Source organism: Bufo bufo, chromosome 1 (assembly GCF_905171765.1).
Source record: "Bufo bufo chromosome 1, aBufBuf1.1, whole genome shotgun sequence".
In the NCBI taxonomy this organism is placed as follows: domain Eukaryota; kingdom Metazoa; phylum Chordata; class Amphibia; order Anura; family Bufonidae; genus Bufo; species Bufo bufo.
The window spans coordinates 45,323,503-45,335,631 of NC_053389.1; the positions used below are offsets into that span (position 1 = coordinate 45,323,503).

The window sequence follows — 12,129 nt, forward strand, 5'->3', positions numbered from 1 at the left end:
CCTAGCGGACCCCATTATAGTCTATGGGGCCCGTGGGCTCCGTTCGGCTCAGTTATGTGCCGAATCCGTCCTTTCTGTTTTCCTGCCCCGTTTAACGGAAAGGGTGAACGGTGATGTGAACGAAGCCTAATACACATTTATGCATTAATTCCCCAGGTCAAAAAGAGGGACATTAAAGGATCAAAGAGGGACAGAGGGACTCGGGTCAAAAAGAGGGACACTTGGGAGGCATGACATTACTATTATTATAAAACTGACTTTTTGCGTATGTCTCTTTCTTGTTGTGTTCTCATCCCAAAAAATAATCATAAAAAATAGCATGACCCAGAATGACTGGCCTTAGAGCCCCCTTACATACCAAAACCAAATCACTCACGGGAACCTTTCGCCTTAGTAAACCACCAACAACATGGCCGCCGCCGGCACAGCGACATGGCTACACAATCCGGGCTTTCGCGTGCACGCGGTGACGTCAGGCCGGGCGCATGACGCTTGGTTACCCCGGGAGACGGGGTTGTTTACTAGCCGCTACTGGACGGGCAGATGGCGGCCATAGGAGCGGCCCAGGACAGGTAACCCGAGGCGGTTTCTTAGTGGGCGAATAAACGGGTCCCTACACGGGTCGTGAGGAGCGTGGGCTACTAGTGCGGTGTTATGTGGGGGGGGGGGGGGGGGAACCGGTTAGGGGTCGGTCATGTCTCCACCCCCTGCAATTAGTGGGTTATTCCGATCAGTCGTAGCTTGTATGAGCTGCCCCGCTTGGAGTGTACTATTTATAGGGGTGTGTGCTATACAGGGTGGTAGATATAATTTGGAGTGAGGGGGCGACTAATTAGGTGCTGGCTATGCAGAAATAGGGTGCCCTCTATAGGTAGGGTAGTGCCCTGCAGAAGTGACTCAGCATGCAACTTTCTTCATGAAAGCTGACTCCGCAGGTGGAGGTGACTCTGGTGATGCATTACTATTGCCTCTTTCATGCTGCGCCACCATTTTGAGACATTTGCATGGAGTTGCACGTAGCTCCTGTTTTTGGGACGTCACAGACCCTCCAGGACTTCTATCTGCTCCGGCTGGCATGAAAGAGGTAAGTGCATGGAGCAGTTTTCTGTTTGGGGCCCTTTGACGCGTTGGGGGTCCCCTCCTGTACCGCGTATGGAGGAGGAGGACACCGTTCAGTCCTGGGGGTCACTTTTGGGGGGGGCCTGTTGCTGTAGTGATGGAGTATTGTTGCTGGCACACTCATTACACATGGGGTGCCTCCTCAGTAAATATTTTTTTTTTGTTTTGTTTTTTTTGGGGGGGAGGGGGCATCTAGACTTTTCTGCGGAGGACGCTGATTTGTTTCCATGTCTTGCAGGTATAGTGAATAGAGATGGCATCTGCTCCGACCGGCCTTAATTCTCTTGCCACAGGGGACCCCCTCCAGAGGATGCACGTCACCAGACCCAAATCTGCCAAAGGTCGCACCAGGACCACCCCGCAGGGCACCACTCACAACATGGAGGCTTACCCCTGCCGCACGTCACCTACTCCCAGGGTGTCGTCAGCAAGAGCCCAGCCTGGTCCCAGGATGGCACAGGACGAAACCCCGGAGCTTCTCCACCAGCTTCCATATAGACCACCATCCTCCAGCCTCAACCGCTACCGAGTGCTCCCCTCCATTGGCACAGCAGGTGGTCCAGAGAACGTAGGGGATCAACTGGTCTACAAAACCAGCGCCATGAGGCTGACCCCCGAGGTCCACGATCGCCACAACACCAAGACTCTGTTCCGGGAGCAGAACAAGCCTCACCAGATGAGCAACCACCACCAGGGCCAAGTCAATATGGAGGACTCTCAAGCGAAAGGGCAGGAGCCACCATCCGAACAGGAGCCCAGGCTTCTCCTGGCCATCAGGTCCCATTCCGGTCAGAGGTTTGAGCAATTCTTCCGCCCCTCGGACACGCTGTTCACCATCCTAGTGGCGGCGGAGGAGAAGACGGGGGTCTCATGTAAGGACTGTAGTGTGGAATCAATGGAGATACCAAGACGGAGCTTCACAGACCTCAGCCAGACCTTACAGGAGTGTCGGATCCCCAACAAGTCTGTAGTGTGCATCCATCGGCTTGGAAGGAACTGAACCTGCGGTGCCTTAAATGCATACATCATCGACCAACACTGTGACCCTGAGACCGTGACCCCCTCCCCCCATCACTGACACTGATCTGCATTCATATCTCTCCCGGGGTCACCACTCTGCTTTCCCAGACCCCTGACTGGAATGGATACCATGGTTCCATACTGATATGAAAACCAGGCAGATCAGTCAGTCAGAAGTTGTGAGGAATCCCTTCCCCTGTAAGAGTTGTTCTGACAACCACTAAACAGAGATAATTGGAACCAGTTTTTGTCAGAACTCGACTTACACGTAGAGGGGATTTTCCTGACTTATTTTTACATCAGTGCAGATTTACGTTTCGCCCAAGAAAAGCTGGTTGGCAAATAGAATGGGAGTTTTAGTCAAGGCCGTACTGGTTTAAGAGAGCGTCTCGGTGACAGGAATGCTTAATGCGACTTAACACGGCTGGCAAGATGGCGACCGTGGGCACTGCCCCATGCTCTTTTATTATTGAAGTCTCAGATGCCCACCGTAGATAATAGCCCCTTCCCCCATGACGGTTTGCCGGGATTTGTAGGATTTTCTGGAGCGGCTCGGTTACCTCCTCCAGTACATCGTTCAAATAGATTATTTCGTTGATTCTTGAGTGTTACAACTTCTCCGTGTTATTTACCGCATCCGTGTTTGATGAGCAGAACCCCCCCCCCTTCATATATAAAGATGATTGTGTTATTAACCGGCCAATATCTACAGTGTTGTATATGTGCTGCAGCCCCCCACAATGATCTCCTTACTTTTCATCTCTTAAAGGGGCAGTCTTCTATAAATGAGGCTTAAAGAGGACCTTTCATGGGTCCAGACATTATGAAATAACTAGCAGGTTATGTAGGGCATAGTGCAGGGATGTAATATCGCTTACTGGTTTGTCTGGGCGCCGCTCCGTTCCCCCCGTTCACTTTTCCTGCCTGGTATGCTAATGAATAGCATCGGTCCAGGGAGGAGGAGGAGACTGCACCGTTTCTCAATGGGCGTCTCCTTCTCCCTGGCTGTGACGCTCTCCGCTGTGATTGGACCGCGCTACAGCCACGGAGAAGGAGACGCCCATTGAGAAACGGGGCAGTCTCCTCCTCCCTGTACCGATGCTACTCATTAGCATACCAGGCGGGAAAAGTGAACGGCGCGGCGCCCAGACAAACCAGTAAGCGATATTACATCCCCACACTATATCCTGCTAGTTATTTCATAATGTCTGGACCTATGAAAGGTCCTCTTTAAAAGGGGTATTCTGGGCCCGGGCTTGTCCCACTAACCCGCTGTGATCAGACATAGCGCTCCTGTAGGACAGTGTGTAATATTCAGTACTTGCTGTACGGGCTCCCGGTCACACGACTCTTCTCTTCCCCGGCCATGTCCTTTACCAGGTTTCCGGCCTGGGCTATGGGCGGAAGTGACACCCCATCCAGAGCCCAGGCCGGAAACCAGGTAAAGGATGTGGCGTTGGCAGAAGCTGGATTTTCGGAAGAGGATTGTCACGTAAACCAGATTCCCGAGAGTCCGATCCACGGGTTGGTCGCTATATTCCAAACGTTCTCCTACGGGGGTGTTGTGTGTAAGTGAGGCGAGTCGTGTCCCAGAAAACCCCTCGAGTCGCTTTCTAATGAATGGTTTCCGATACTTTGTAATAGAATTTGTGTTTCATGTCCTATATTCAGTATATCTGCTTCCGATCAGTGAATTGCATTATTATTGCTTGTATACACAGGATGAGACCGAACACTTCACCCTTCGCTGCATAATAAGCAAGACTTGGTCCACATGAGTCATCAGCCTGTGGATGTTCTCGTTCACTGACAGCAATCTTGGAAACGGTGAAGTGAAATACAAAGGGAGGATTTGTTAAAAGGCATCTGTCAGCAGTTTTGTACCTATGACACTGGCTGACCCGTTACATGTGCTCTTGGCAGCTGAAGGCGTCTGTGTTGGGCCCATGTACCGGCATTGCTGAGAAAAATGATGTTTTACTATATGGAAGTGAGCCTATAGGAGCAACGGGGGCGTCGCCATTACACCTAGAGGCTCAGCTCTCTCTGCAGCTGCCGCTCCCTGTCTACTTTGATTGACAGGACCGGGCAGTGAAATCTTCATGCCTGGCCCTGTCAATCAAAGTCTAGCAGTTGCAGAGAGAGCAGAGCCTCTAGGTGTAATGGTGACGCCCCCGTTGCTCCTAGAGGCTCATTTGCAAATACTAAAACATAATCTTTCTCAGCAATGCGGGCACATATGTACATGGGACCAACACAGATGTCTTCAGCTGCCAAGTGCACATGTAACAGGTAAAAAACTGCTGACAGATGCCGTATAAGGTGTTTCAAACTTCAGTCCGAAAGGGGTTGTCTGAGTGTTTAAAACTGATGACCTGTACACAGGATAGGTTATCAGTATATGATATGGGGGGGGGGTCTGCCTCCTGAGACCCCACCAAGCAGCTATTTGAAGAGGCACTGTGACCTCTTCCTCGGCCAGTGACGTCACGTTTATCGGTCACATGGTCTAGGGGCAGCTGAAGTGAATGGGGCTGAGCTGCAATACCAAGCACGACCACTAAACGATGGACGGCGCTGTGAAGAGGCAGCACCACAACCTCTCCAAACAACTGATTGGCAGGGGGACGCCTGACCCCCACAGATCAATACCGATGACCTATCCTGAGGATTTTTACTAAGAACCGCACTGGAGTAAGAGATTTCGCCACAGCCCAACAGATTTACTGTCAGGAACTGGAGTTATAGAGCAAGATCTACAGCAGCTCATGGTGCACGCGCCGGATTTATTAAAGGGGCTGTGGCAGATCACTAGGACATGCCCCCAAGGTCAGGTAGGTGTGGGTCCCACCGCACCTCTCTCTAGAAAGGGGCCCCAAAAGTGAATGAGAGCACACTGCACACGCGCACGGCCGTCCTACATTCATTTCTACGGGAGTTGAGAAGATAGCCGAGCGCCGGCCCAGCTATTTTCAGAACTCCCATAGAAGTGAATGGAGGGCAAGCAGCACATCACTTTGGGGGCCTATTCTAGACAACATTTAAGTCCACGCTCCCATCTGACAGTGGTAGCATATCCTAGTGTCATGGCGTCGCTGTAATAAATTCTGCAAGTCTCCCGGCAGTCCGCGCACCATGCGCTGGTGTACCTTTAACTCTAACTTACTCCAATTTCTAACAGTGTCCCCGTCCCCCACTGCAAAACCTGTGGTGATACTACAACTCCCAGCACGTGGCTGAAGAGAGAGTTTAGAGACCACTGAAAACCTGAACTGCAGAGACCCTCATATTATCCTCTTGCCAAGTGAGGAGAAGGACATGGTGCTTCTGTGGGGTCACCCCGAATATGTAGGTCGCCTCCGTCCTCCGCATTTTGCTGTCAGTTCATCCTTGTATTTCTCCTGCAGAGCTGAACTAATCGCACTTAATAAACAGATTGGACAAGTCCTTTCCAGCGTCAGTCATTGATCTATTTCAGGGATGCTCAACCTGCGGCCCCTCCAGCTGTTGTTAAACTACAACTCCCACCATCCCCTGCTGTGGGCATGCTGGGAGTTGTCGTTTTGCAATAGCTGGAGGGTCGCAGGTTGGGCATCCCTGCTCTACATAATATATAGTGCAGGCTGCAGTCGGGGGAGCAACCCCTGGGAGAACCAATTAACACAGGTAGGTTAGCCTATCTCCAACCTGTGGCTTCTCCAGCTGTTGTAAAACTACAACTCCCATCAGGGCCTGACAGTTAAAGCTATCAAGGCATGACAATCCTTGTGACTGGGCAACAGCTGGGGAGACACAGGTTGGTGAACCCTGCTGCAGAGCCTTGGAAACTCAGTCTCTCTCCCCCATATTCATTGGAGGACACAGAGACCGTGGTATAGCTATGTCCTCTAGGAGGCGCTGACACTAGATAAAGCTGTTAGCTCCTCCCCCGGCAGCTATACCCCCTCCAGCCTGGAGAGGATAGCTCCAGAAGATTTTTTATTTTAGTTTATTGTTTTCTCTTCTTTTAGGTGGGAAACAGTGGTTTCCTCGCCTCCCTGTTCTCCCGGGGGGAGCACGCCAGCGTTGGTCCGCCACGCTGCCTCCTCCCCCCACAAGAAGACAAGGGCAGCCTCGCTCCCTGCATCCCGCCAGCCAAGGGGTCACCCGTCCAAGTCCCTCTTTCAGCTCCCTGCCACTACGGTGCCAGTAGCTGAAGGGGTGACCCTGCTGGACCAGAGGAAGGGTGAAGATGGTGGCTGGACAGATAAGTAGATGCCTGGTCCAGGCCATCGTACCCCGGCCGCCGCTCAACCTCTTTTGCAAGGGGTTAATCTCAACAGCAGCTGCATGTATTCCACTCTGGGCAACACACTGGGCCCCTGTTTATTATCGCATGTGCCTCCCTGAACGGACCGCCGCCTAACTTCGGCAGTGGTTTGGCGCTGGGGCACAGACATGGGCCGCATCCGATCGGTGGGCAGAGCCAAGCGCAGGAGCCCTTACAAGCCGATCCTCGGCTAGGGCTGGCAGCGATCCTGCTCACATAAGGTTCGGGCGGCCGCCTGCTATATGGCGCTACTTTAGCAAACAGGGGGTCACAATGGGGGGCGATTCCAGCAATGCGGGGGTTAATGGACAAGCGCATCACAGCGGCTCTCTGGAGGGATGCAGGACCTGAGGGGGCGGGCCCTATTCTTCCCACCTCGGCCAGTTCTCTCCGGACTTTCTCTGTCGGCATCTCCTGGTCCTGGTAAATGCTGTTACTCCTCTCCCTAGGTCACTGTATCCCTCCAGCCTCAGATATCTCGGATATCTTGCGGTTTTCGCCATGTCTGATCCCCCTGGGGTTCTTCCGCGGCCAATAGCTGTTCACTATGCCTGCTCTATATGGCAGGTTAAATTCCCTTGCGGGCAACAGGATTCTGTCTGCACTGCTTGTCAGACGCTCAGGCAGGGTCCCCCCTTCAGCCCATACCGCTGCTCCCCCTCTGGCATCTGAGTTACCCGACTGGGCCAAAACACTCTCTCAGGCAGTGGAAAACCTTGCTCAAATCTCCCAATCCACCCTATCTATAGTGGGTCGCTTGGTTGAGAATCCGCCCTCGGCGCAGGCTGCACCTCCCCTCAGATGCACCCTCCAGAGCTTCTGGCTCGGGCGACCCCCCTAGGTCACTTCCCCCTGTCAGCGCACGGCATTCACAAAAGCGTCACAGAGTACACCATGTTTCTTCCTCTGACACCTCTCCCTCTCCACCACGTGTACGGTCTCACTCAGGTTTTTCTTCTCCTGGAGACGTGCGGTCCGACGGTGAGGTTGAGTATTCAGATTTGGATGCGTAGCAGCCTTCTAAGTTGGCCTCCACTGTGGATAGCCTCATTGCTGCCATCCGTGACACCTTCCGGGTGCAGGAAGATCTCTTCTTCCCCCCCCCCCCCCCCCCAACCAGCAGGGGATGTCCTTCCTTCGTCCGAAACAGGCCTCAAAAGGTATTTCCTCGCCATACCGATTTTTCGGCAGTGGTTTCCCAGGCTTGGGATCACCCAGACATGCGTTTTTCCGCCCCCAAAAAACTGAACGTCCTATATCCTTTTCCAGCGGACTGCGTTTCCAAGTGGACATCCCCTCCTAAGGTGGACCCACCTGTAGCACGGCTAGCCAAAAATACAGCTATTCCGATAGCCGATGGATCCTCCCTTCAGTCCGCTGAAGATCGTCGGATGGAATCATTGACAAAGTCCCTCTTTGCAGCCACGGGGTCAGCCCTCAGGCCCATGTTCGCCTCCGCGTTGATGGCAAAGGCAATCTCCGAGTGGGGCAGCCAGCTGGACCAGGACTTAGGATCCGAGGTCCCTGCTCAGGACCTCCGATCCTTGGCGCAGCTGATCATTCAGGCAGGGAGATTCCTCTGCGAGGCGTCCTTGGACGCTGGCGCCCTCATCATGCGCTTGCAGTCACCTTACACCGCAAGCTTTGGCTGAAGGTGTGGGCAGCGGACGCGACTTCCAAGCGTTCTTTAGTCGGTCTCCCCTTTGCTGGCACCTGTCTCTTTGGTTCTCGGCTAGACTAAATAATTTCTGAGGCCACGGGTGGCAAGAGCACCCATCTCCCACAGCCTAGGGCTAAGCGGGCCTCTCACGTTAGGTCAGGTTCCTCACGTGGCAGACCTTTTCGTAGATTCGCTAGTTCCCGCCCTGCAGCAAGTTCCTCCACTGGGGGCGGCGGCTTTCCTTCCCAGGATCGACGCCAAAAAAAACGTCTTTTCGGGCACAGCCCTCCTGGCGTCCCAGACCTCAGGCCGCTCGACCCCCTGCGGCTAAGCAGGCCTCAGCCTGAAGGTGTGCCCCCGCCCAACAGGGTGGGGGGCCGCCTCCTCTTCTTCCAGGATATCTGGCGGGCCCACGTGTCCGACGCTTGGGCGCTCGAGATTGTATCCTTGGAATACCCGATAGAGTTCCTGTCTCTTCCCCCAGACAGGTTTTTTTCAATCCAGTCTTCCACGGAACCCTGACCGGGCAGCCGCCTTCTCCCAGGCCATTCAGTTCCTCCTGGACCGGGGGAGTCATCTCTCCCATTTCCCCAGCAGAAAGGTTCAAGGGGTTCTATTCAAACCTTTTTGTGGTCCCCAAGAAGGAGGGCTTGGTACGCCCAATCCTGGACCTCAAGCTGCTGAACAAGTTCCTCTGCCTCCAGTGGTTTCGGATGGAATCCCTTCGTTACGTAATTGCTTCTCTAGAGCAGGGGGAATTCCTTTCGGCCATAGATATCCAGGACGCATACCTCCACGTTCCCATCCCGCGGAGTCACCAGCGCTTCCTGAGGTTTGTGATAGGAGACTGTCATTACCAGTTTGTCGCCCTCCCGTTCGGGCTGGCAACTGCGCCTCGGGTCTTCACAAAGATTCTGGCCCCTCTTCTCGCCCTGCTCCGTTCCAGAGGCATCTTCCTTATGCCTTATCTGGACGACATCCTCATCAAGGCCTCCTCCTTTGCTCAGGCATCGAACAGCGTACAGATCACGCTGGAAGCCCTGGCTCGCTTCGGGTGGTTGGTCAACCTACAGAAGTCATTTCTGACACCCTCCAGCCAGTTGGTCTTCCTGGGTATGCTTCTGGACACAGACGTGGCACGGATTTGCCTTCCCCCCGGACAAGCGACTGGCCTCGCACTGTTCCGCGAGGATCCTTCTCGACTGTAGACTTCCGTCCATTCGACTCTGCATGAGGACGTTAGGGAAGATGGTAGCCTGTTTCGAGGCGATTCCCTTTGCCCAGTTCCACTCTCACACGTTCCTGAGAGCGATACTGTCCTCCTGGGACAAGTCTTCAGAGAGCCTGGACCATCTCATCCATCTCTCCCCTCAGGTGCGGTCGTACCTTGTTGGTGGCTGTCGGTTCCGGTTCTGGGAAGGTCCTTCCTTCCGATCTCCTGGACGGTTGTTACCACCGACGCCAGTCTTCTGGGTTAGGGAGGGGTGTTCCCTCCCAGGACAGTCCAACGCACATGGTCTCGGTCGGAGTCCAAGCTCCCGATCAATGTCCTGGAACTCAGGGCGATTCTTCTGTCCCTCCGGCACTGGACCCACCTCTTGAAGGGTCGCCCAGTCAGAGTCTAGTCGGACAACGCCACGGCTGTGGCATACATAAACCACCAGGGGGGAACATGCAGCCTCGCGGTAATGCAGGAATCTGCCGAGATCTTACGATGGGCGGAGGCCCATGTGCCAGCAATTTCAGCGATCTACATCCCGGGTGTGGAGAACTGGATTGCGGACTTCCTCAGCAGGACCACGATAGATCTGGGCGAGTGGTCCCTCCACCCGGAAGTATTCGAGGCGATCTGTCTCCGTTGGGGTCGCCCCGACGTGGACTTCAAGGCTCAATTGGAAGCTTCCCACCTTCCTTTCCCACGCAAGGGATCTGGAAGCTTGCGGTGTGGACGACCTGATCACCTCTTGGCAGGGGTTCTCCCTCCTTTGTGTTTACCCCCTTCCCAGAGTTTTACGGAAAATCAGGACGGAGGGCATTCCGACGTTCATCGCCCCAGATTGGCCCCGTCGTGCGTGGTACGCCGACCTCATTCTGCTTTTGGGAGACGTTTCTTGGTCACTGCCACTCAGACGACCTGCTTTCGCAGGGACCGGTCTATCAGCATTTAAGGTCTCTTCGTTTGACGGCGTGGCTGTTGAAACCACCATTCTAAAGAGAAGGGGTTTTTCGGTGGATGGTATCCGCACTATGATTCAGGCTAGGAAGCCTGCTTCTTCCAGGATCTATTACAGGACCTGGAAGTCCTTCCTGGGGTTCTGTGAGAACCGAAATATTCCTCCTCTTCGTTTTTCTCTTCCCACGGTCCTGTCCTTTCTTCAATCAGGGTTGGACCTTGGTTTGAGCCTTAGCTCTTTGAAGGGTCAGGTCTCGGCGCTTTCTATTTTTTTCCAGCGCCCGCTGGCCTGTAAGGACTTTTCTTCAGGGAGTGGCACATATGGTTCCTCTGTGCAGTCCTCCTTTACCGCCTTGGGATCTGAATTTAGTCCTCTTAGCGCTCCAGGTTTCCCCCTTTGAACCTCTGTGGGAGATTTTGCTCCGACTCCTGTCCTGGAAGGTGGTTTTCCTTGTGGCTATCACTTCCATCAGGCTAGTGCCCGAGTTGGCGGCCCTTTCTTTTAGGGAACCCTTCCTGGTTCTTCATAAGGATAAAGCGGTTCTCCGGCCCGTTCCTTTTCTTCCGAAGGTGGTCACAGACTTCCATATCAACGAGGAAATTGTCCTTCCCTCTCCTTCACACCCTAAGGAAAGGGAGTTGCATCACTTTGATGTTGTCAGAGCTCTGAGGATCTATTTAGCATCCTCCGCTCCCTTCCACCGTACGGACTCCCTTTTTGTCATTTCGGAGGGTCCTCGCAAGGGATTTGCAGCCTCCAATGTGGTAATCGCACGTTGGATTCGGGCTGCAATTGCAGAGGCTTACCGCGCCCGGGAAAGGGTTCCGCCCTTAGGTGTCACAGGTCACTCCACCAGAGCCACACAATAAGGGGATAAGTGATCGGCAGGGAACCAGTAGTCGATCATAACGTGGTCCGGGTTTCCCCCCCAATTTGGAGCGGCAGTCACACCTGCGCACTGCCAGTCCCACCTGCGCACTGCCAGTCCCACCTGCGCACTGCCAGTCCCACCTGCGCACTGCCAGTCCCACCTGCGCACTGCCAGTCCCCGGGACTGCTGCAGAGTACAAGTGCTTGGCTCTCTCTGTCAGTCCTATAGCTCTGAATGTAGCTGTGGACACGCCATTAAAATGGGGAGTATGGACCCCCTTCTTGTAATTGTCTGGGCCCCCAGTGGTTGGACCCCTGCTGATCAAACATGTATCCCCCCTATCCTGTTAATACATTGTCTTAATGGGACAACCCCTTTAAAAAACACACCTGCTCAAGTTGTCCCTCCAACATCCACTAGATCAGGGATGCTCAACCTGCGGCCCTCCAGCTGTTGCAAAACTACAACTCCCAGCATGCTCGGACAGCCTACAGTTAGCCTACAGCAGGGCATGGTGGGAGTTGTAGTTTTACAGCAGCTGGAGGTCTGCAGGTTGAGCATCCCTGCACTAGATGAACGTCCCGCTAAAATCAGCAGGCTTGGCTGACCTTAGTCCAAATGTTAAATGGGTTGAGCACCTTTGGGGGGAGGCGCTTTTGGTAACCCCACCAACCATCCTGAGCATACCAGCTTCCAGACGCTCTCCCCGAATGTAAACTTTTACCCCCATGCATCACATCTATTGGTCAATTGATGCCAGGGGAGCAGGTCACCTTTGCAGCCAGCAACGTCAAAAAAACTGAAGTTTACATTCAGGGAGCTGTACAGAGAAGCAGAGGCCAAAAGGGAGAAGTTGCGGGGAGGCAGCGTCGGTAAACGGGTCTGCCCAGGAGGGGCATAGCCCGAAACGGTGGCCATACGGATTAGACCCTCCCCCCAATTGAGTGGTAATAAATACAACTTCATAACCAGCCGC

General features: G+C 53.8%; 1 protein-coding gene across 2 annotated transcripts; it reads left to right on the forward strand.

Moving 5' to 3' along the window:
* Nucleotides 1–521: 521 nt before the first annotated feature.
* Nucleotides 522–2,995, forward strand: UBXN10 (UBX domain protein 10). 2 transcript variants are annotated; one of them, XM_040422486.1, is made up of 2 exons: nt 522–572; nt 1,358–2,995. In XM_040422486.1, the coding sequence occupies exon 2, from the start codon at nt 1,373–1,375 to the stop codon at nt 2,117–2,119; it is 747 nt and encodes a 248-aa protein (XP_040278420.1). In that variant the 5' UTR covers nt 522–572; nt 1,358–1,372; the 3' UTR covers nt 2,120–2,995. The 2 variants fall into 2 exon arrangements, with proteins under 2 accessions (XP_040278420.1, XP_040278426.1); XM_040422492.1 differs by lacking the exon at nt 522–572 and adding an exon at nt 936–1,084.
* Nucleotides 2,996–12,129: the final 9,134 nt, after the last annotated feature.

Bases quoted from the DNA above. Each gene is read 5' to 3' on its own strand.
- UBXN10 (XM_040422486.1), top strand. From the start codon at position 1,373: ATGGCATCTGCTCCGACCGGCCTTAATTCTCTTGCCACAGGGGACCCC.